Consider the following 22593-nt stretch of genomic DNA (forward strand, 5'->3'; position numbering starts at 1 on the left):
AGCGACCAACGATCAGGCCCCTGCTGGGAGATCGTTGGTCGCTGAGGAAAGTCCAGAACTTTATTTCGTCGCTGGACTCCTGCTGACATCGCTGGATCGGCATGTGTGACACCGATCCAGCGATGTCTTCACTGGTAACCAGGGTAAACATCGGGTTACTAAGCGCAGGGTCGCGCTTAGTAACCCGATGTTTACCCTGGTTACCAGCGTAAAAGTAAAAAAAACAAACACTACATACTTACCTACCGCTGTCTGTCCCCGGCGCTCTGCTTCTCTGCACTCCTCCTGCACTGGCTGTGAGCGTCGGTCAGCCGGAAAGCAGAGTGGAGACGTCACCGCTCTGCTTTCCGGCCGCTGTGCTCAGTCAGTGCAGGAGGAGTGCAGAGAAGCAGAGCGCCGGGGACAGACAGCGGTAGGTAAGTATGTAGTGTTTGTTTTTTTTACTTTTACGCTGGTAACCAGGGTAAACATCGGGTTACTAAGCGCGACCCTGCGCTTAGTAACCCGATGGTTACCCGGGGACCTCGGGATCGTTGGTCGCTGGAGAGCTGTCTGTGTGACAGCTCTCCAGCGACCAAACAGCGACGCTGCAGCGATCGACATCGTTGTCGATATCACTGCAGCGTCGCTGAGTGTGAAGGTACCTTTAGTGGCATTATACCATTGTCCCTGACTCCTTGAATTTCTATATATAGGTAGCATTCTATATAATGCAATTTTATCTAACATCCTCTTGGCTAAAGACACAGTCCTTGACTTAATAACATTTTAGTATTTTTATTTTCTTTTTTGTTTTCTAAGTCTGCAAAATTTGGCATGGAAAATGTTTTGTATGTATGCCAGTAATTTCTGGAGCTTGGATCCGTTTAGCATTGTGCATTGAAATAGTAACTGCCTGCGCTCCTAGTTCTACTTTTCCAGTCTCCCAGGATCACATTACCTGCAACCTCTCATTTGTATACAGATGGCTATATTTATAGCTGGCAGAGTTCAGTCATCCTATAAAATGTCATGACAGGAATGCATCCCTTTAAGATGGCCATGCCTGGAAATGAGCTGTATACTGCTGCAGTAGATTAATGTGGCAAGTGCATGGATCTCAGTACAAGCATAGGGAGGATCTTTAACTTGTTTTTTTTAAAAAGTGGTAAGGCTATTTTTTTTCCACTTTAATACTCGTAGGTATGTATGTAGTGGGGAAAATTTAAGTATTTGATACACTGCCATTTTTGCAAGTAAAAATATACAGAAAATCACATTGTATGATATTCACATAATTAAATTTCATTTTATTGCATGCATTAAGTATTTGATCACCTACCAACCAGCAAGAATTATGGCTCTCACAGACCTGTTCTTTTCTTTCAGAAGCCCTCATACTCTGCACTCATAACCTGTATTAATTACACCTATTTGAACTTTTTACCTGTATAAAAGACATCTGTCCACACACTTTATCACACTCCAACCTCTCCACCATGGCCAAGACCAAAGAGCTGTCTAAGGACACCAGGAACAAAAATTTTAGACATGCACAAAGCTGGGATGGGCTACAGGATAATAGGCAAGCAGCTTGACGAGAAGGCAAGAACTGTTGGCACAATTATTAGAAAATGGAAGAAACTTAAGATAACTTAATCTTCCTCGGTCTGGGGCACCATGCAAGATCTCACCTCGTGGGATAAGGATGATTTTAAGAAAGGTCAGGAATCAGCTGATGACTGCACGGGAGGACCTGGTCAATGACCTGAAGAGAGCTGGGACCACCGTTTCAAATATTACCGTTAGTAACACACTACACAGTTATGGATTAAAATCCAGTAGGGCATGCAATGTCCCCCTGCTCATGCCAGCACATGTCCAGGCCCGTTTGAAGTTCACCAATGACCATCTGGATGATTCAGAGGAGGCATGGGATAAGGTCATGTAGTCAGATGAGACTAAAATAGAACTTTTTGGTATCCACTCGACTCTGTGTTTGAAGGAAGGAGAGGAGTACAACCCCAAGAGCACAGTCCCAAACATGAAGCATGGTAGGGGAAACCTCATACTTTGAAAGGTGCTTTTCTGCAGAGGGGACAGGATGATTGCACCTTAATGAAGGAAGGATGGATGGGGTCATGTGTTGCGAGATTTTGGTCAACAATCTTCTCTCAGTAAGAGCATTGAAGATGGGCCGTGACAGGGTCTACCAGCGTGACAATGACTTGAAACACACAGCCAAGGCAAGTTGCTCTGTAAGAAGCATTTTGGGATCCCTGAGTGGCCTAGCCAATTTCCAGACCTGAACCCAACAGAAAATCTTTGGAGGGAGCTGAAACTCAATGTTGCTCAGCAACAGGCCCGAAACCTGAAAGATCGGGAGAAGATGTGTATGGAGGAGTGGGCCAAAATTCCTGCTGCAGTGTGTGTGCAAGCTTAGTCAAGAACTGCAGGAAAGTCTGACCTCTAATAGTTAAATTTTTCCATTGTATCAAATAATTATTTCATGCAGTAAAATACAAATTGGTTATTTAAATAGCATGCATTGTTTTCTGGATTTTTTTTTTTTTTTTTTTTTTAAGATCATCTCACAGCTGAAGTGTACCTACAATAACAATTACAGACCTCTCCATTCTTTGTAGGTGGGCAAACTTGCAAAATCTTCAGTGTATCAAATAATTATTTTCCCGTGTGTTTGTAAAATAACAAAAGTATAAACGAAACACTTGCTTTTGCTCCCATTTTCCATTAACTGAACTCCAAGATCTAACACTTTTTTTTTTCAATGTACACAAGGCCTTTTAAAAAGAAAGAAAAAATCACTTTATCTAAATCCGTTAGGCTACGTTCACATTAGCGTTTTGCGTGTTTGCGTCGGGCGACGCATGCGTCATGCGCCCCTATATTTAACATGGGGGACGCATGGACATGCGTTGTGCAGCGTTGTGCGACGCATGCGTTTTTTTTGCCGCAAGCGTCGGGCGCAGAAAACGCAACAAGTTGCATTTTTCTTGCGTCCAAATTTCGGCAAAAAAGGAAGCATGTGTCGCAAAACGCAGCGTTTTTGCGTGCGTTTTGGTGCGTTTTTATTTGCGTTGTGCGTTGCGTCGCCGACGCAGTGGCGCACTACGCAAATGTGAACGTAGCCTTAGTGAGCACTTCTCCTTTGCTGAGATCCATTCAACTCACAGGTGTAGCATATTCAGATGCTGATTAGACCGCATGATTATTAAACTGGCCACAATAAAAGCAACTCAAAATGTCAAAATGTGCAGTTTTACAGTGTACGGGTGGTCCCATGGATTCAGAAAATTAGTTAGTATCTGTGGTGTCCATCATTTTGCCTCACGCAGTGCAACACATCTCCTTCACATACGGTAGTTGATCAGATTGTTGATTGTGGCCTGTGCAATGTTGATCCATTCCTCTTCAATGGCTGTGCAAAGTTTCTGGACATTTGCAGGAGTTTGAAAATACTGTTGAATATGCCGACCCAGAGCATCTCAAACATGCTCAATGGGTGACGTCTGGTGAGTATGCTGGCCATACAAGAACTTCGCACAGCCACTGAGAAGTGGACCAACATTTCACTAACACAGATTTAGACAAATTTGTGAATAGTTGAGAGTTGTGTACATAGGAAAGTCTTAGATCTTAGTTCAGCCTATAAAAAATGGGAGCAAAAACAAGTGTTGCATCACACACACACACACGCACGTGCGCGTATGTATCTCTCAGAACAGATTAAAAAAACCTTAAAAGTAATCTGGCATCAGGTTATTGCTAAGAAATCTGAGGACCGCATGAGGTAGTGGTTAAAACAGACTTCCATTGTGTCAGATGTCAAGCTGTGTGTGGTTTACTTACACTGAACACTTTATCACATGGTGATTATCATTGCTGTGACTGCGGGTTGCGGGAGTGGCTCTTGTCAGACTACATCCCCTCCTGTGATAAGCAGCTCACTGTCTATAGACAATGTACATACAGAAGCGTAGTGGACATAACCGGAAGTTGAAAAAGACTACCGTACTTCTGAAGTTCGTCATATGCACTGCACATTTGAAGCTGGGAAGTGTATACCCGATTGCAAAGGCACAGTGACGCTGACGAAATATGCGACGCATGTGCACATTATTTGCAGAATCTGATGACACCTGCTCCTGCAAATTATCAAACCCACAGGGGCGTGATATGTAAAGAGGGTTAATTAGTCTGTGGACATTAAGGCCCATCGACCAGTCAAAGCCCTGATTGGCATAGGAAACTGGGATATTATAAATGTGTTTTTTTTTTTTTTTTTTAAACCTAATTTTATACGGTTTGGTTAGGCAAGGAATTTACATAAGTAAATGCTGCTGGGTTGGAAGGCATGTGGGTCCTGAAAGGTTGCCTTTACAGGGCACGAGTCGTTTAATAAGTATGTTTTGTCAGTGGTGTGTGCCTCCTGCAGGTTGCCAGAAGTGTTACTGCAGTTAGGGACTTTATGTATACTTTAAGTACACTTCACAATTTTGGAGAGGAGCAGGAGAATGTGTCAAATATCACACAATTTTAATAAATGATCCCTTTCTATACATTTGTGGAACATGGAACACGAAGGATGCCATATAATGTACATGTATTTGTTTCACGCCTTTTAACCCCTTCCCGACCTGTGACACAGCGTATGCGTCATGAAAGTCGGTGCCAATCCGACCTGTGACGCATATGCTGTGTCACAGAATGATCGCATCCCTGCAGATCCGGTGAAAGGGTTAACTCCCATTTCACCCGATCTGCAGGGACAGGGGGAGTGGTATTTTAGCCCAGGGGGGCTACGATCGCTCTGGCTGTTGAAAGTGAAACTGCCAATCAGAGCGATTTGTAATATTTCACCTAAAAAACTGGTGAAATATTACAATCCAGCCATGGCCGATGCTGCAATATCATCGGCCATGGCTGGAAACACTTTTGTGCCCCCACCCCACCGATCGCCCCCCCAGCCCTCCGATCTGTGGTCCGCTCCCCTCCGTCCTGTGCTCCGCTCCCCCGTCCTCTTGTCTGCTCCCCCTTCCTCCTGTCCCCACCCCCTTTGCACACCGATCCACCCCCCCCGCACACCGATCCACCCCCCCATGCTCCGATCCACCCCCCGTGCCCTGATCTCCTCCCCCACCCCCCCCCACCCCACCCCTTATAATTACCTAGCCTCCCGGGGTCCATCCGTCTTCTTTCCTGGGCGCCGCCATGTTCCAAAATGGCGGGCGCATGCGCAGTGCGCCCGCCGAATCTGCCGGCCGGCAGATTCGTTCCAATGTGAATTTTGATCACTGTGATAGGTTTTATCGCAGTGATCAAAATAAAAAAAACAGTAAATGACCACCCCCCCCCCCCTTTGTCCCCCATAGGTAGGGACAATAATAAAATAAAGAATTTTTTTCCACTAAGGTTGGAGTTAGAACTAGGGTTAGGGGTAGGGTTAGGGTATGGTATGTGCACACGTATTCTGGTCCTCTGTGGATTTTTCCGCAGCGGATTTGATAAATCCGCAGTGCTAAACCACCCTGGATTTATCGCGGGTTTACCGCGGTTTTTCTGCGCATTTCACTGCGGTTTTACAACTGCGATTTTCTATTGGAGCAGTTGTAAAACCGCTGTGGAATCCGCAGAAAGAAGTGACATGCTGCGGAATGTAAACCGCTGCGTTTCCGTGCAGTTTTTCCGCAGCATGTGTACAGCGATTTTTGTTTCCCATAGGTTTACATTGAAATGTAAACTCATGGGAAACTGCTGCGGATCCGCAGCGTTTTCCGCAGCGTGTGCACATACCTTTAGAATTAGGCTATGTGCACACGGTGCGGATTTGGCTGCGGATCTGCAGCAGATTGGCCGCTGCGGATCCGCAGCAGTGTTCCATCAGGTATACAGTACCATGTAAACATATGGAAAACCAAATTCGCTGTGCCCATGGTGCGGAAAATACCGCGCGGAAACGCTGCGTTGTATTTTCCGCAGCATGTCAATTCTTTGTGCGGATTCCGCAGCGTTTTACACCTGATCCTCAATAGGAATCCGCAGGTGAAATCCGCACAAAAAACACTGGAAATCCGCGGTAAATCCGCAGGTAAAACGTAGTGCCTTTTACCTGCGGATTTTTCAAAAATGGTGTGGAAAAATCTCACACGAATCCGCAACGTGGGCACATAGCTTTAGGGTTGGGTTGGAATTAGGGTTGTGGTTAGGGTTAGGGGTGTGTTGGGGTTAGGGTTGTGGTTAGGGTTACGGCTACAGTTGGGATAAGGGTTAGGGGTGTGTTGGCGTTAGAATTGAGGGGTTTCCACTGTTACGGCACATCAGGGGGTCTCCAAACGCAACATGGCGCGACCATTGATTCCAGCCAATCTTTTATTCAAAAAGTCAAATGGTGCTCCCTCCCTTCCGAGCCCCGACGTGTGCCCAAACAGTGGTTTACCCCCACATATGGGGTACCAGCATAGTCAGGACAAACTGCGCAACAATTACTGGGGTCCAATTTCTCCTGTTACCCTTGAGAAAATAAAAAATTGCTTGCTAAAACATCATTTTTGAGGAAAGAAAAATGATTTTTTATTTTCACGGCTCTGCGTTGTAAACTTCTGTGAAGCACTTGGGGGTTCAAAGTGCTCACCACATATCTAGATAAGTTCCTTGGGGGGTCTAGTTTCCAAAATGGGGTCACTTGTGGGGGGTTTCTACTTTTTAGGCACACCAGGGGCTCTGCAAACGCAACGTGACGCCCGCAGACCATTCCATCAAAGTCTGCATTTCAAAAGTCACTACTTCCCTTCTGAGCCCCGACGTGTGCCCAAACAGTAGTTTACCCCCACATATGGGGTATCACCGTACTCAGGAGAAACTGGACAACAAATATTGGGGTCGAATTTCTCCTGTTACCCTTGGGAAAATAAAAAATTGCAGGCTAAAAAATCATTTTTGAGAAAAGAGATTTTTTTTTTTTTATTTTCATGGCTCTGCGTTATAAACTTCTGTGAAGCACTTGAGGGTTCAAAGTGCTCACCACACATCTAGATTAGTTTCTTTGGGGGTCTAGTTTCCAAAATGGGGTCATTTGTGGGGGATCTCCAATGTTTAGGCACATGGGCTCTCCAAACGTGACATGGTGTCCGCTAATGATTGGAGCTAATTTTCCATTTAAAAAGCCAAATGGCGTGCCTTCCCTTCCGAGCCCTGCCGTGCGCCCAAACAGTGGTTTACCCCCACATATGGGGTATCTGCGTACTGAAGACAAACTGGACAACAACATTTATGGTCCAATTTCTCCTATTACCGTTGGCAAAATAGGAAATTCCAGGCTAAAAAATCATTTTTGAGGAAAGAAAAAATATTTTTTATTTTCATGGCTCTGCGTTATAAACTTCTGCGAAGCACCTGGGGGTTTAAAGTGCTCACTAGGCATCTAGATAAGTTCCTTGGGGGGTCCAGTTTCCAAAATGGGGTCATTTGTGGGGGAGCTCCAATGTTTAGGCACACAGGGTCTCTCCAAATGCGACATGGTGTCCGCTAACGATGGAGATAATTTTTCATTCAAAAAGTCAAATGGCGCTCCTTCCCTTCCGAGCCCTGCCGTGTGCCCAAACAGTGGTTTACCCCCACATGTGAGGTATCGGTGTACTCAGGAGAAATTGCCCAACAAATCTTAGGATCCATTTTATCCTGTTGCCCATGTGAAAATGAAAAAATTGAGGCTAAAAGAATTTTTTTGTGAAAAAAAAAAAGTACTTTTTCATTTTTACGGATCAATTTGTGAAGCACCTTGGGGTTTAAAGTGCTCACTATGCATCTAGATAAATTCCTTGGTGCGTCTAGTTTCCAAAATGGGGTCACTTGTGGGGGAGCTCCAATTTTTAGGCACACGGGGGCTCTCCAAATGTGACATGGTGTCCGCTAAAGAGTGCAGCCAATTTTTCATTCAAAAAGTCAAAGGGCGCTTCTTCCCTTCCAAGCCCTGCCGTGCGCCCAAACAGTGGTTTACCCCCACATATGAGGTATCAGCGTACTCAGGACAAATTGGACAACAACTTTCGTGGTTCAGTTTCTCCTTTTACCATTGGGAAAATAAAAAAAATTATTGCTGAAAGATCATTTTTGTGACTAAAAAGTTAAATGTTCATTTTTTCCTTCCATGTTGCTTCTGCTGCTGTGAAGCACCTGAAGGGTTAATAAACTTCTTGAATGTGGTTTTGTGCAGTTTTTAGAATGGTGTCACTTTTGGGTATTTTCAGCCATATAGACCCCTCAATCTGACTTCAAATGTGAGGTGGTCCCTAAAAATAATGGTTTTGTAAATTTCGTTGTAAAAATGAGAAATCGCTGGTCAAATTTGAACCCTTATAACTTCCTAGCAAAAAAAAAAATTTTGTTTCCAAAATTGTGCTGATGTAAAGTATACATGTGGGAAATGTTATTTATTAACTATTTTGTGTCACATAACTCTCTGGTTTAACAGAATAAAAATTCAAAATGTGAAAATTGCGAAATTTTTGAAATTTTCGCCAAATTTCCATTTTTATCACAAATAAACACAGAATTTATTGACCTAAATTTACCACTAACATGAAGCCCAATATGTCACGAAAAAACAATCTCAGAACCGCTAGGATCCATTGAAGCGTTCCTGAGTTATTGCCTCATAAAGGGACACTGGTCAGAATTGCAAAAAACGGCAAGGTCTTTAAGGTCAAAATAGGCTGGGTCATGGGGTTAAGAGGGCTGTGGCCTGTGTTGGGTAAGTGCTTATTACGATTTTTTTTTTTCTCGTTTTTATATTTGGCACGGGTACAAAATGGTGTTTTAGCATAAAGGATTGATGAACTTGCAAACACCATGAATGTCCCTATTTTATTGTGAAAAATGTACCACTGTTCTGTTGCTGTATCCGATTTTTCACAGGTGGATGAGCCTACAGTATATGCAGTTTACATTACCAGCTCTACATAAAAGGCAATCACAGGGTGCAGTCTCATTACTACACAGGGCACAGAAGCCATGTGTCCTTGAGGCTTTGTATGGTCCCAACCTCATGGCTAGTTATACAGAGTTCTAGAACCACTGTGAATTGTATTTGTCTTTGTAGATTGACATCTTTGGTTGTTGCACTATAAGAACAAAGAACTGCTTCTCTAGCCTTTTACCATTAACTTCAATATAATTGCATGTTTAGTGTCCTAGTAATCCGTTAATGAGCAAGTACAAAAAAATATCAATTTGAAAATGGTGCCTGCACTGTAGCGGCTATATCAGTGTGGGTGTGGATCTGACAACTGCCATTGTGCCAGCAGCGCCATCTTGCTGGAGAAGAAAAGTTTCCTCCTCCAAGATGGCACCGCCTGCGAAATGGCAGCTGTCAGATCTCTATACACACCAATAACATCAAGAACAGTGATTACTAGGACACTAAACATGCGACTGTGGACATTGAACTGCCTGGCAATTGTGGCAGCTGGGAGTGGGCCAACAGAGTCACCAGATTTCTTTTCTGATAAGTCCCAGAGGTAGCACATGCACCTGTCAGGCATTTATTGGAAACACTCATATAAAGCTCTAATCGTATTACTCAATATATCTTCTCTAACAATTCTTATTTTTCAAGACCTTTTTCCTTACCGTAAAATTTGTCAATGACTGCAAACAGAGCAGCTCGAAAGGTGTTTTTTTTTTTTTTTTAATTTTTAAAGGGAAAACTGTCCTAGTCACGTAATCACATACATTAACAGCCTCAATTCGCTCAATACTGTTGCAGATTCCCCCGGGAAAAGCAGCTTAAGGCTTCTTTCACATTTCCGTCGGTACGCGGCCGTCGCTAAGCATCGGTACCGACGGACGTTGTGAAAATTCGGCACAACGTGGGCAGCAAATGTAGTTTTTCAACACATCCGCTGCCCATTCTAAAGTCCCGGGGAGGAGGGGATGGTGTTCCAGCTGCGCATGCGCGGTAGGAATTGCAGGACCCGACGTACGAAAAAACATTCCCTTGAACATTTTTTTCGATATGACGGTACGCCAAAACACGACACATCCAGTGCACGATGGACGCAAAGTATGGCCATACGTCACAATGCTATGGCCATACGTCACGATGCTATGGCCATACGTCACGATCCGTCAGCAATACAAGTCTATGGGAAAAAAAACGCATCCTGCGGGCGCATTTGCAGGATGCGTTTTTTCCCCAAAATGACGCATTGTGATGGATCAATAAAGACGGAAGTGTGAAAGTAGCCTAACTCACTCTTGGAGCTTGTCGCATTCTGCCATAGTGTACCTCAGATTTCATACATTTTCTATATGAGGAAAAGTACGTGCTTGCACTGTTGAATGCCGTTTTATGGCACTAATGTCCATAGTCCCTGTGGCTCCTTAGTGTGGAGGGACTCCTCTATTTGGCCTCTAAGCACACAGCAGGGATGTGCCTAACCTGTGTCTAGCTGTGTGCCTCTTCCTACATGACCAGGTGTCCTGCGGGCTTTAGGTGCATCAGTGTCAGCACAAACTATCCTTTGGCATTTGAATGAAATTAAACTCTCTGGCAGGAGACCCAGGAGGACTCCACTGCTAACATACATAAAAAGCTAGTTTACAGTTTGCCAAAATGTATGAGTAAGCCAGAATGCTTTTGAGAGTCTTGTGCACCTATGAGACCAAGATAGAGCTTTTTGGTAAAGTACATCATTTACAGTTTACTGAAAACTGAAAGAGGCCTACAAAGAAAAGAACACAGTACCTACAGTCAAATATGGTGGAGTTTCAAAGATGTTTTGCTGCCTCTGGCACTGAGTGTGTAAGCATCATGAAACCTTGAATATTACCAAAGGATTTTTGGTTTCGATGTAGTGCTCAATGTCAGAAAGCTGGGTTTGTGTCCTAGGTCATGGATCTTCCAGCAGCACAATAACCCCAAATATACTTCAAGAATCACCCATAAAAGAATGTAAACTAAGCTCTGGAGAGTTCAGAAGTGGCTAGTAATAAGATTGGATCTACATCCTATTGATCACTGGGGAGCTCTTAAAGTTGCTGTTGGAAGAAGGCACACTTCGATTATGAGGGACCTGGGGCGGTTTGCAGAAGTGGTCCAAAAGTCCAGTTGAGAGGTGTTGGTGGTTATAGGAAGAGATTGTGGTTATTTATTCCAAAGGGTATGCAAGCAAATATTAAGTTGAAGGTGCCAACAACTTTGTCTGGGCCATTTTGTTGGGTTTTGCATAAAATTGTCCAATTTGGCTTTTTTTTTTGCTGTACACACAAAGGAAATAAGCATGTATAGCAAAACATATGTAATTGCAATAATTTTCTGGAACAACTTCAAGGGTGCCAACACTTTCGGCCTTGACTGTGTCATAGATTATAGTCAACTAAAAGCTATACTGTAGATTTGACTTTAGTCGGAGCCAAGTCCCCTACATACCTATACCACTCGGAGCCTGCAGACTTCCATTTTCTGCCTTAACAATCCTTTCAAGGTTCCAGTTATCCCAGTTTCTTGTGCACCTTTTTCTACCACACTTTTTCCTTCCACTCAACTTTCCATTAATATGCTTGGATACAGCACTCTAAACAGTCAGCTTCTTTAGCATTGACCTTTTGTGGCTTCCCTCCTGTGGAGTGTGTCACTAACTGCCTTCTGGGCATCTAAGTCAGCAGTCTTCCCCATGATTGTGGAGCCTACTGAAACAGACTAAGGGACCCTTTTAAACGCTTAGGAAGCCTTTCTAGGTTTTTTTTTATCCTAATTTACGGAGATAATGACTTTTGGGTTCTCATTGGATGTAAGCCATAATCAACTTAAACAGAAATAAACGCTTGAAATAGATCACTCTGTTTGTAATGACTGTAATGAGTTTCACTTTTTGTATTGAGGAACTGAAATGTAACTTTTTGATGATATTCTAATTTTGTGAGACACACCTGTATGTGATATGGTCTTTCATGCTCTGGTATGGACACCAGGGCATTTGGCTGTAGTGTTAGAGGCTAGTACTCCGTCTTGTTTACTTTTGTATTTTTAGCTGATGTTGTATGTCTTCTAGCAGAAAATACAAGCTGTCATGTAATGACGGCAGTGCAGATTCCTGGAATAGATTTTTCACTTGTGACAAGACTTCTATGTGTGTAAGTGAACATTGTGTGCCTGGCTTTGATTTCTGCATGGTGGATATCTGTAAGAGGACATAATGTGCCTGGCTCCGTGATTCCTGTATGGTGGCCTTGATGTGTGAGAAGACCGGTTGGGTGCTTGCCTGGAGTAATGCATGGTAGGAACAATTTAGTCTTATCGCTAGATTTAGAAATACAACCTACGAAAGGCTGAATGTGGAGAGTTGTCAATGTGAGCATCTCTAACAAAGTGTGCCTATTTGTAATATTAGAAGAGGCGATCTCTACACAGAATATTCTACAGGACATCCTGCATACATCTTCAAAGTAATTACAACAACTATTTATAAATAGTCTTTACTGAAACTTAAAGGCATACGCTCTTTAGCAACTTATTTTCAGTTGCCAGAATTCTTTAAAATTCGCTATTATAGACATGGCTCATTGGTAGTTACTAAGGCGTTTTCAATGGTACATAGCTTGGGTGACATCTCTGAGTAGATTGTGTGAATGAGCCATTGTAAGAAATCTCATTCCCAAGTGTCTGCCCTCTCCCCATCTAAACCTACCAGCAATCAACTGATAAAAGGTCAAAACGCTTGGTGATTGTATCAGTTATGCTGGCAAAAAAAATCATTCAGACTTGTTGCGCTGCTGAGAAACAGGACATACGCTGGCAATAACCGGATAATGTACAGGGACAGAACAATCATATTATTGACCGTCCCCACCATTGTAGATCAGCCTGTATAACAGCCAGGGCGCATGCTTTAGTTACACATTGCAATGTATAGTTGTTCCTGAGCTCCTAAGTATTTTTTATCCCTGCTCATTGAGGTCTTAAAACAATTTTCAGCTTGATTGCTCACTCAGATCTCTAGTATTAGTACCAACATCTGGGAGACCCTTGCCTCTTCTTCTTTTTTTTTTTTTTTTTTTACCCTTTACTTGGGCAAATAGGACCAGAGTATGCCTAGGAGACTCTCATAGAAGACAATGAATATCTCCAATCTGCTGGTTCCTGTTGGCTATGTGGTTACCATAACGCAGCTCAAAGTTCTCATCTAGCTACGACAAGATGGCTGCCCCATAATCATGTACAGCAAATGGAATACAAAGATGCATACAATTTGGAACTAAAAAATAAATAAAATAAGTATCTGGATTTAATTGGATAAGACTGTCAGTACAGAATGACTGTTCAAACCAAGTCCTTACGCTCGGTGCTTCTTGGCGGAGCCAATCGTTTATATTCACCTTCCCATCTGCTTGTTTTCCCTCTATCTCCATCCCCGCTGCTCTTCTTTGACAGCTCAGGCTTCATAAGGCCATAAAGAATGGAGATGGCTGGAAACCAAGCAGGTTGAAGGAATATATGTGATTGACCCTGCCATAGAGCACCAAGCGCCTGTACTGGTTTTGAACAGTCATTCTGTGCTGACAGTCACTTTAAAAAAAATAGGTGATGTATTCCTCTTAAAGTACTGTGATCAAAAGCACACATCAACAGTGCCTCGTCTTGGTATTTTATGTATAATCCATCTTCGTGTTGTTGTCCTTGACATACTGCTTTTAGTATTGAAAGCAAACATGAAGTCACAATCCTAGGAGGTCTAAATGAATTTATAGTGAAGTTTTATGGACCACAAGGAAGTAAGTATTACGATCACGTTCATCAAACCCTTCTTCCAGGTATAATCTTGGCTCTGCCGTCGAGGTAATGCTGTTCAGGGACTTGGATAATCTGAATCTTCAAGAAATTATGCCACCAGGTTCCCTTTTCGCTGTTAAAGCTATATGTGCTGGTTGCCACAGAAAATTATTCCTCAATTAAAAGGAACCTGTCAGCCAGTTGGTTTTTAGATCTTTTATACGAATTTCTTCTATGTAAATCCTCTGAAATGTTACTGATTTCTATACATTTGTCTTAGTCTTCTAACCGTGCAGACCAGACTTGACTCCTACATAACTACTCAGGGAGCCTGGTGACATTGCTCTGCATGCATCTCTCAGAAGATAAGTGGCAGGGAGACAAACATGGCTTCTTTGGTACTCTCAGCGTATACCAATTCCAATGACACGGATACTATTCAACACAGAGTATTACTAGCGCTCTGAGTCTTGCTTTTCAATTTTTCTGTGAACCCACTTCTGGCATCTAGGAATGCAATGTCGGCAGTATGAGCAGGGCTCTTTATGCATTCTCGTTTGGGGAAAGGGGAGCCTAGGCCTTGGCTCAGACGTCATTGCTGACATGTTCGAAAGCTGCTAAGAATCATGGGCATCTTAATGTGATGTAATTGGAAGTGTTGAGGATCGAGAGTGCATTCACAAGGGTGACACTTCATGGGACACTGCCACTAAAAAAAATCTATTGGAAAAATAAAATTGTCTCTTTAGAAAGGCTTTTAAGTGCTGGCTAAAAATGAAGTCAATGATGCGTACCAATGTTATGTTTAGATACCTTTCTCTTGCCTGTCCTGACTGTAAAATGATCTAGGGAAAATGTGCTGTTCGGTAATAAGGTGTGCCCATTTTTTCTTTCTAATATAGGATATTATGGATTTTTTTTTTTTTTTTTTTTAATCTATTCACAAGTGACCGGTCCTCTTGAATAGCGACTTTGCAGTTATAGGAAAACATTTGCCATCTGTTAAAAGTAGAAAACAGAAACTTTGTGTAATCTGGATTCCAAAGTCTAAAAAGTTTTCTAGGGCCAAAACATACAATAGTCTATACTGGTCAGTTTCCTAGTTTCTGCAGTGTCAATAGGACAGGGTCACTGCAACCTAAACTTGGAAAAAACTACAAGTTTTTGTTGATGGTTTAAAAAAAAAATTGACATTTTGGCTTTTTCAAAAGATTTTCCTGACCCTTTATCAAGTTTGTGTTCAGTGCATATTCCTTTTTGTTTTACACCTTTATTAGCAGAGCACCTAAGGTCTGCGTTTGTCATGCCGGCACTGCACCTAGGATTTAAAGTGTGATTCCAAACAAAATGGTGTAACACTGATCATTAGTTAAATGTTACTAAAGCAACTTCAGCCGTATTGTTTGTCACTTCTGAATTGTAATTTGTCACACTTGAATCCATAATATAGAGACTATTTGAGATGACAATCACTAAAAATGAAATGGGCTTCTGATTTAGGCTAGTGTTGTCATATTGTTCTAGTACACTGAATGTAAGGGTACCGTTACACAGTGGCATTTTGATCGCTACGACGGCACGATTTGTGACGTTCCAGCGATCTCGCTGTGTCTGACACGCTCCTGCGATCAGGGACCCCGCTGAGAATCGTACGTCGTAGCAGATCGTTTGAAACTTTCTTTCGTCGTCTAGTGTCCCGCTGCGGTGGCATGATCACATCGTGTAACAAAGGTGTGCACGATATTGTATACGATGTGCGCATAGTAACCAACGGCTTCTACATCGCACATACGTCATGAAATTATCGCTCCAGCGTCGTACATTGCAAAGTGTGACAGCAGTCTACGATGCTGGAGCGATATTGTTACGATGCTGGAGCGTCACGGATCGTGCCGTCGTAGCGATCAAAATGCCACTGTGTGACGGTACCCTAAGTCCTATTATTTTTATAGCCCCTTATAGGAGTTATGAATGCAGTTTCTTAAAGCCGATTGAATACAATAGAGATATTTTGGTTTTTGCCTCAGAAAACTGCATCAAGAAAAATACAAAATCTGATTCCAGCCTTAATCATTGGGGAGATAAAAGCCAACAAATTTTCATAAGTCTTAACTGCTTGTAATGTGAAGGTGTCATAAATGCCGTTGCCCCAAACATATCTGTTTTTATCTGCCAATAAACATGAAAATTGTTCTACTCAGGATATGTTCTACTGCCTTAGACAGTGTTACCAAGGTCAGTATTTTTGCCCATGTTTAAAATTAATTGGTCCTCATATTTCACAATGCAAATTGCATGTGTTACTAAAAGAAATTGGGCATTACAATCCAGCACATCCTCCCGGAAACCCCCCCCCCAAAAAAAAAAATACTTGTCATGTTAATCATTGACAGATAAGCCAATTCGAACATCTATAAACTCCACTGCTGCATGACCAACAAAATCCACACTTTAATCCATACGCAATTAAACTTTAGTGCTCTGGGCGTGATCAGGGTGCTTCACGAACCCCTTGTTTCCCCTGCTCTATTCACTGCTTTTTTTTTTGCAAGCTTTTTTGTAAATCAGGTTTATTGAGTTGTTTATGAAGAAACATGAGAATCACAGTAATAATTTGCATTTATAAACACATACAAAGATGCAAGATATACATTGTGATTCAAATAATGATTATCTAATATTTGTCACTCTTGCAATATTATAATAAAATTTAACTGTCTCAACAAAGAGAGTATAAAGAAAAAAAGAAAAGGGGGTCGGGGTATTGTAAACTGGTTATAGTTTTAGTCCTATGAACATGGACATACTACATTTAGTACATTAAGAATTTATTGATGATTGTAATGTGGGTTTGTAGACATTACAATCCCCTAGCCCCCGCTACTCCACTTTTATGAGTTCGAAGATATTATTTATTTATTAAAAGGGAGTAGTGATGACTAGGTTCTCCACAGTACCAAACTCCTATAGGAGACTCTGAGTGACCTAGGTTATGAAAGGAGAAGACGAGTAGTCAAAAGAAAGAAGAGAAGATGAAGAGAGAAAGAGAAGAAAAAAAAAAAAGGGGGGTGTAGGGGTGGGATGGAGAAGATGTGGGTGTGGTAGGTAGGGAATAAGAATCTGGTTTCTGGTCCAAGTGAACTGGAGTCTAGTTTTTCGTGGTGATACAATATTAGTCCCATTATCAGGATAAATGGTGAGTATGGGTTTCTAGTGCACTGGGCTGGTTATTTAGTGTAACCAGTTATTTAGCTCTTCAGTTTCCCTAAAGGCGATCCAAGGAGACCAAACCCTAAACACCTTGTCCGAGGTTCCAGTGTCTTGACCAATCAGTTGCTCCATTCTAAAGATGTGATTGAGTTCCATTATGAAATCAGAGCGCGAAGGAGATTTAGATTGCTTCCAGTAGCGGGGAATCAGGTTACGCGCCGCCGTTAGATGTCTCAACAGGCCTTTCTTGAATTTGGAAATGGAGAGGTTACAAATGGATAATAAGGCTAATTCCATTGTAGGTTGGATTTTGTGGAAGGATAGTTTATTGTGAAGTTCAAAAATGTCGACCCAAAAATCATGTATAGGTGGACAGGACCACCAGACATGCGAGTATGTCCCCTCATCCTCCCAGCACCTCCAGCAAGTAGATGGGGTGGTGGGGTAAATAATATGGACACTTGATGGACATCTGTACCACCTAAACAAGAGCCTATAGCCTCTCTTGGTAGTCTGAGCATAGAGAGGATCTAAAGGTGAAGAGAAGGCTTTTGTGGCGATCCTCCGGTGATAGTTGTTTACCTAGATCATTCTCCCATTTTGAAAAAAATATAGTGGAGTTATCTGGGGTTATTTAGTGCCCTTGAAACATATTGTATAATAATGATACCGTGTGTGTCGGAGGGTCCCCACCCAGGCACGCAGACTCAAAGGGAGTAAGTTGTCTGTAGATGTCAGTCTGTTTGGATAATTTGATGAGGTAGCTTTTAATTTGTTCATGGAGGAGCCATGAGCCTGGCGGTGTCTCAGTTCCCGCAAAAATCAATCTCAGGGGTTTTATCGAGTCCTGATTAGTGCAAGCTTTTTAATTTAAATTAATGGCTCACTTGCTGGACTACACAGCCTGTGAGCGGGGAATTGAGCATAAGGAGGTGGCGCTAGGCAGGGAATAGTCGGGGAGGCAGTGGCTCTGGAAATGTCTGATCATGCCCAAAGCTTAATTTGCATACCAATAATGTGGAAGTTTTGGATTATGGGGTGACCAATCTTATAAATGTACAAATTGGCTGCTCTTTCAACAAGCTAAGCAGTTTTGGGGGCTTTGAGCTTCAATTCAGATTTCCTTTAAATCAGGGCTGTGGAGTAGAGTCAGAGCCCATTTTGGTGGAGTTGGTGTCATGGAAATTGAGTTGGAGTCAGAGGTTTGGCTTAGACTCCACAGCCCTGCTTTAAATATGTCTGAGACCTGATGAGACTGATGTAATTCTCTTGTAAATTCTTGTCAGAATGGCTGAATTTATGAAAGTTTAAGGCTATGTGCACACATTCTGGATTTTTAGTGTTTTTTCGGCAGTTTTCCGTTGCAAAAACGCTTACATTAAGCATCACATCAATTTTTTATGAATTCCACAATTTTTGTGCCCATGTTGCATTTTTTCCGGCAAAAAAAACGCAGCATTAATTTTGTGGACTTGCCGCTATATTATTGCATTGGGAATCTCCGGAAAAATCCGCAAAAAAAGCGCAAAAAAAGCGAGCGGATTTCCTGCAAAAGTAGTCCGGATTTGCTCAGGAATATTCAGCAAACTTTCCTGAACGTGTGCACATAGCCTTAAGGATTTGTCTCCACCATAAGTGGGTAAAGCTGTACATTGCACTTATCGGCCACTTGTGAACGCTTATCAACTGAGATTACCCTACTGGGCAAGGATCAAAGTACTTACAAACTTTTTTCCTATAAGGCTTTTAATCACTGCTCTGAAACTATCTTGAGTGCCACCTCGCTCCTCCAATTCTGCAGAGGCAAAGCGGTTTCTACATGCAGCATCAAAGAACATACCATTTGGGCCAGCAATGTGATGATTCCGTTGGTCCAAACTGGCAAACAGTCAAACTCAAATTGCCACTAACAAGAAAAATGACATAAGGGAGGCGTAGACAAGCCCTCCTGAAGATCGATGTTGAGAATAATCCTTTTAAAGGGAATCTGTCAACAGGTTTTTATTTATTCTGAGAGCAGCATAATCTAGAGCAAGAGAGCCCCATTCCAGTGATGTCACTTACTGGGCTGTCTGGCATAGTTCCAATACAATTAGTATTTTATCAGCAGGAGATTCACAGTTGGACTAGGTGTCATGTGCAGGCCAGTCACTGATTGGCAGCTTCTTATGTATACTGTGCATTGTCAGGAAGCTGACAATCGGTGATGTTGGTAGAGTTATATACATCTCAAGCATATGGTACCTGCAGCTATGCTACAGCATACCACTGCTACACCTGCAGCAGAATAAACAGGGATTTTATCAAAACTGCGCCACGGAGTTCAGTAAGTGACACCGCTGAAATCGGGCACTCTGCCCCTTCTTCATGATGCTCACATTCCATAGTAAAGACCTGGTGACAGATTCCCTTTATTTTGTACCCCACACACCTAGCCTGACTGACAGCTCCTCAGTGCCCCTCCTGTTACTAAGATCTGATGCTGCTCTGTACAAGCTGCGGCTGTTAATCTGGGTGCGTGGATGAAGGCTGAATACACTTGAACTCAAGGGCTGTTTGTCTGTGAAACAGTCCCTAAAATGCTCCTCTTGAAGGACACGCACACTTGCGCTTTTATTTTTTAACTTTTACAGCCATCTTTGTGGGTGTAGTGTTCCCATCCTGAACTTTCTGCCAGCTCACCAACTGTTTGCCTCTACACATTTCCCAAGTGGAAAACGGGTAGCATAGTGAGCTATAGTGTAATCTCGCACGCTAAATTGCCCTGCTCCACCCTGTGTCCAGCAGTTAATATTGCTGCTCTCCATGAAGCCTGCAGTGCCTCTGTGGCTTTTTCTCTCCTTCCCTACATACATATACAGTGGGGAAAATAAGTATTTGATACTCTACCGATTTTGCAAGTTTTCCCACCTACAAAGAATGGAGAGATCTATCATTTTTATCGTAGGTACACTTCAACTGTGAGAAACAGTATGTTAAAAAAAATCCAGGAAATCACTGATTTTAAAATAATTGATTTACATTTTATTGCATGAAATTAAGTATTTGATACAATAGAAAAACAGAACGTAATATTTTGTACAAAAACCTTGTGTTTGTAATTACAGAAGTCAGATGTTTCCTGTAGTTCTTGACCAAGTTTGCATACTCTGTAACAGGGATTTTGGCTCTCTTCTGCAGCGCTTTCAGGTTTTGGGGCTGTTGCTGGGCATCGTGGAGTTTCAGCTTCCTTGATAGATTTTTATATTGGGTTCAGGTCTGGAGTCTGGATAGGCCACTCCAGGACCTTGGAATGCCTCTTACGGAGCCACTACTTAGTTGCCCTGGCTGTGTTTCGGGTCATTATAATACTGGAAGACTCAGTAAGAGTATTGAAGATGGGTCGTGGCTGAGGGAAGGGGGTTGGTGGCCAGAATCTTGCAATAAATGACCCCATCCATCCACCCTTCAATATGGTGTAGTCGTCCTGTCTCTTTTGCAGAAAAGCGGACCTAAAGTATGAGGCTTCCCCCACCATGCTTCACGGTTAGGATGGTTTTCTTGAGATTGTACGCATTCATCTTTCTCCAAACCCAGAGAGTGTAGTTGATACCGAAGAAGTTCTATTTTGGTCTCCCCTGACTGCAAATGACCATCTGGCTGATCCAGAGCAGGCATGGGAGAAGGTCATGTGAACTTCAAATGGTCCTGGACATGTGCTGCTGTGAGCAGGGAGACCTTGCATACCCTGCAGGATTTTAATCCATGACGATGTAGTGTGTTACTAAAGGTATTGTTTGAGACTTTGGTCCCAGCTCTCTTCAGGTCATGGACCAGGTCCCCCTGTGTAGTTCTGGGTTGATTTCTGACCTTTCTCAAAATTCTCCTTACCCCAAGAGGCGAGATCTTGCATGGAACCCAAGACCAAAGAAGATTAACAGCCATCATGTGTTTCTTCCATTTTCTATTAATTGTGAAAACGGTTGTCTTCTTACCAAGCTGCTTGCATATTGTCCTGTAGCCCATCCCAGCTTTGTGCAGGTATACAACTTTGTCCCTTCTGTCCTTAGACAGCTCTTTGTCTTTGGTCATGTTGGAGTGGTTGTGTGGATAGGTGTCTTTTTATAGAGATAACAAGTTCAAACAGGTGCAATTAAAGGGAACCTGTCACCCCCAAAATCGTAGATGAGCTAAGCCCACCAGCATCAGGGGCTTATGTACAGCATTCTGTAATGCTGTAGATATGCCCCCGATGTTACCTGAAAGATGAGAAAGAGGTTAGATTATACTCACCCAGAGGCAGTCTGGTCCAATGGGTGTCGTGGTCCAGGGCCTCCTATCTTCATAGGATGATGTCCTCTTCTTGTCTTCACGCTGCAGCTGCGGCGCAGGCGTACTTTGTCTGCCCTGTTAAGGGCAGAGCAAAGTACTGCAGTGTGCAGGCGCCGGGCCTCTGAGCTTCCCTGGAGCCTGTGCACTGCAGTACTTTGTTCTGCCCTCAACAGGACAGACAAAGTACGCCTGCGCCGGAGCTGCAGCCTGAAGACAAGAGGACGTCATCCTATGAAGATAGGAGGTGCCGGACCGCGACTGCCCCTGGGTGAGTATAATCTAACCTCTTTTTCTCATCTTTCCAGAATGCTGTAGATAAGCCCCTGATTCTGGTGAGCTTGGCTCATCTTCGATTTTGGGGGTGACAGGTTCCCTTTAATACAGGTAATGGGTGCAGAGTAGAAGGGCTTCTTAAAGAAAAACTAACAGGTCTGTGGTAGCCAGAATTCTAATTGGTTGTTAGGCGATCAAATACTTATTTAATTATGTAAAAATATTATGTGATTTTTTATTTTTATTTTTTTTTATTTTTTTAAGATTCTGTTTCTCCAAGTTGAAGTGTACCTACAATAAAAATTAGACCTCTCCATTCTTTGTAGGTGGGAAACCTTGTAAAATCGGCAGAGTATCAAATACTTAAAATAGAGAGAGAGCAGAGGCACTGCAGGCTTCATGGAGAGCAGCAATCTTATCTGCTGGACACAGAGATGGTGCAGGGCAGTTCAGAGTGCGCGAATACATTACAGCTCACTGCTGTATTACTACTCATCTGAAGAGTGTGTGTATATGTGTGTGTGTGTGTGTGTGTGTGTATGTATGTATAACTGCCTTGGCTCACTGGGCAAGCCCCCTTGACATCACCATTCAGAGCATACTTGTTGGCTGAGCAAGTTCAATGAACAAACAGGAAATCTTTGGCTTTGAACAGATAACAGGAAGTGTGGCGCTGCAGGTCCCATCGCCACACGCTGAAGGCCAGAAAATAGCTCTACATTTCTGATGGGCTTTAAAGCTGCGTTCCTAGTAAACCCCTTTAAAATCCGTATTATACAGCCATAATTTCTGACGAATTTCAGGCTTATGAGATTTGTTTGATACATGTAGTTTGTATTGTGACATTTGGTGACAGATCCTCTGAGGGTGTGTGCTGACAATCAGGAATTGGCAGAGCTTTAGGCGCAGCGCATTTCCACTGCTTCCAAAGCGCTACCGTCTATTGAATGCAGGTGAACCGCATGTGTTCACTGAATCGTGCGGATTCACCGCGTCTAATACATTGTATGGGTGACATTTCTCTTGCTGAC

At 42.8% G+C, this 22593-nt stretch overlaps 1 protein-coding gene across 1 annotated transcript in view; it reads left to right on the top strand.

Annotated features, from left to right (window-relative positions):
• UBE2H (ubiquitin conjugating enzyme E2 H) overlaps positions 1 to 22593 on the top strand; it is a 68536-nt gene that overhangs the window by 24749 nt on the left and 21194 nt on the right. The window contains exon 2 of the mRNA XM_069765395.1: positions 13694 to 13770. Within this exon, the coding sequence (XP_069621496.1) occupies positions 13694 to 13770 (77 nt within the window). The remainder of the gene's footprint in view (positions 1 to 13693; positions 13771 to 22593) is intronic.

The sequence above is a fragment of the Ranitomeya imitator genome, chromosome 4 (assembly GCF_032444005.1).
Source record: "Ranitomeya imitator isolate aRanImi1 chromosome 4, aRanImi1.pri, whole genome shotgun sequence".
Classification (NCBI taxonomy): Eukaryota; Metazoa; Chordata; class Amphibia; order Anura; family Dendrobatidae; genus Ranitomeya; species Ranitomeya imitator.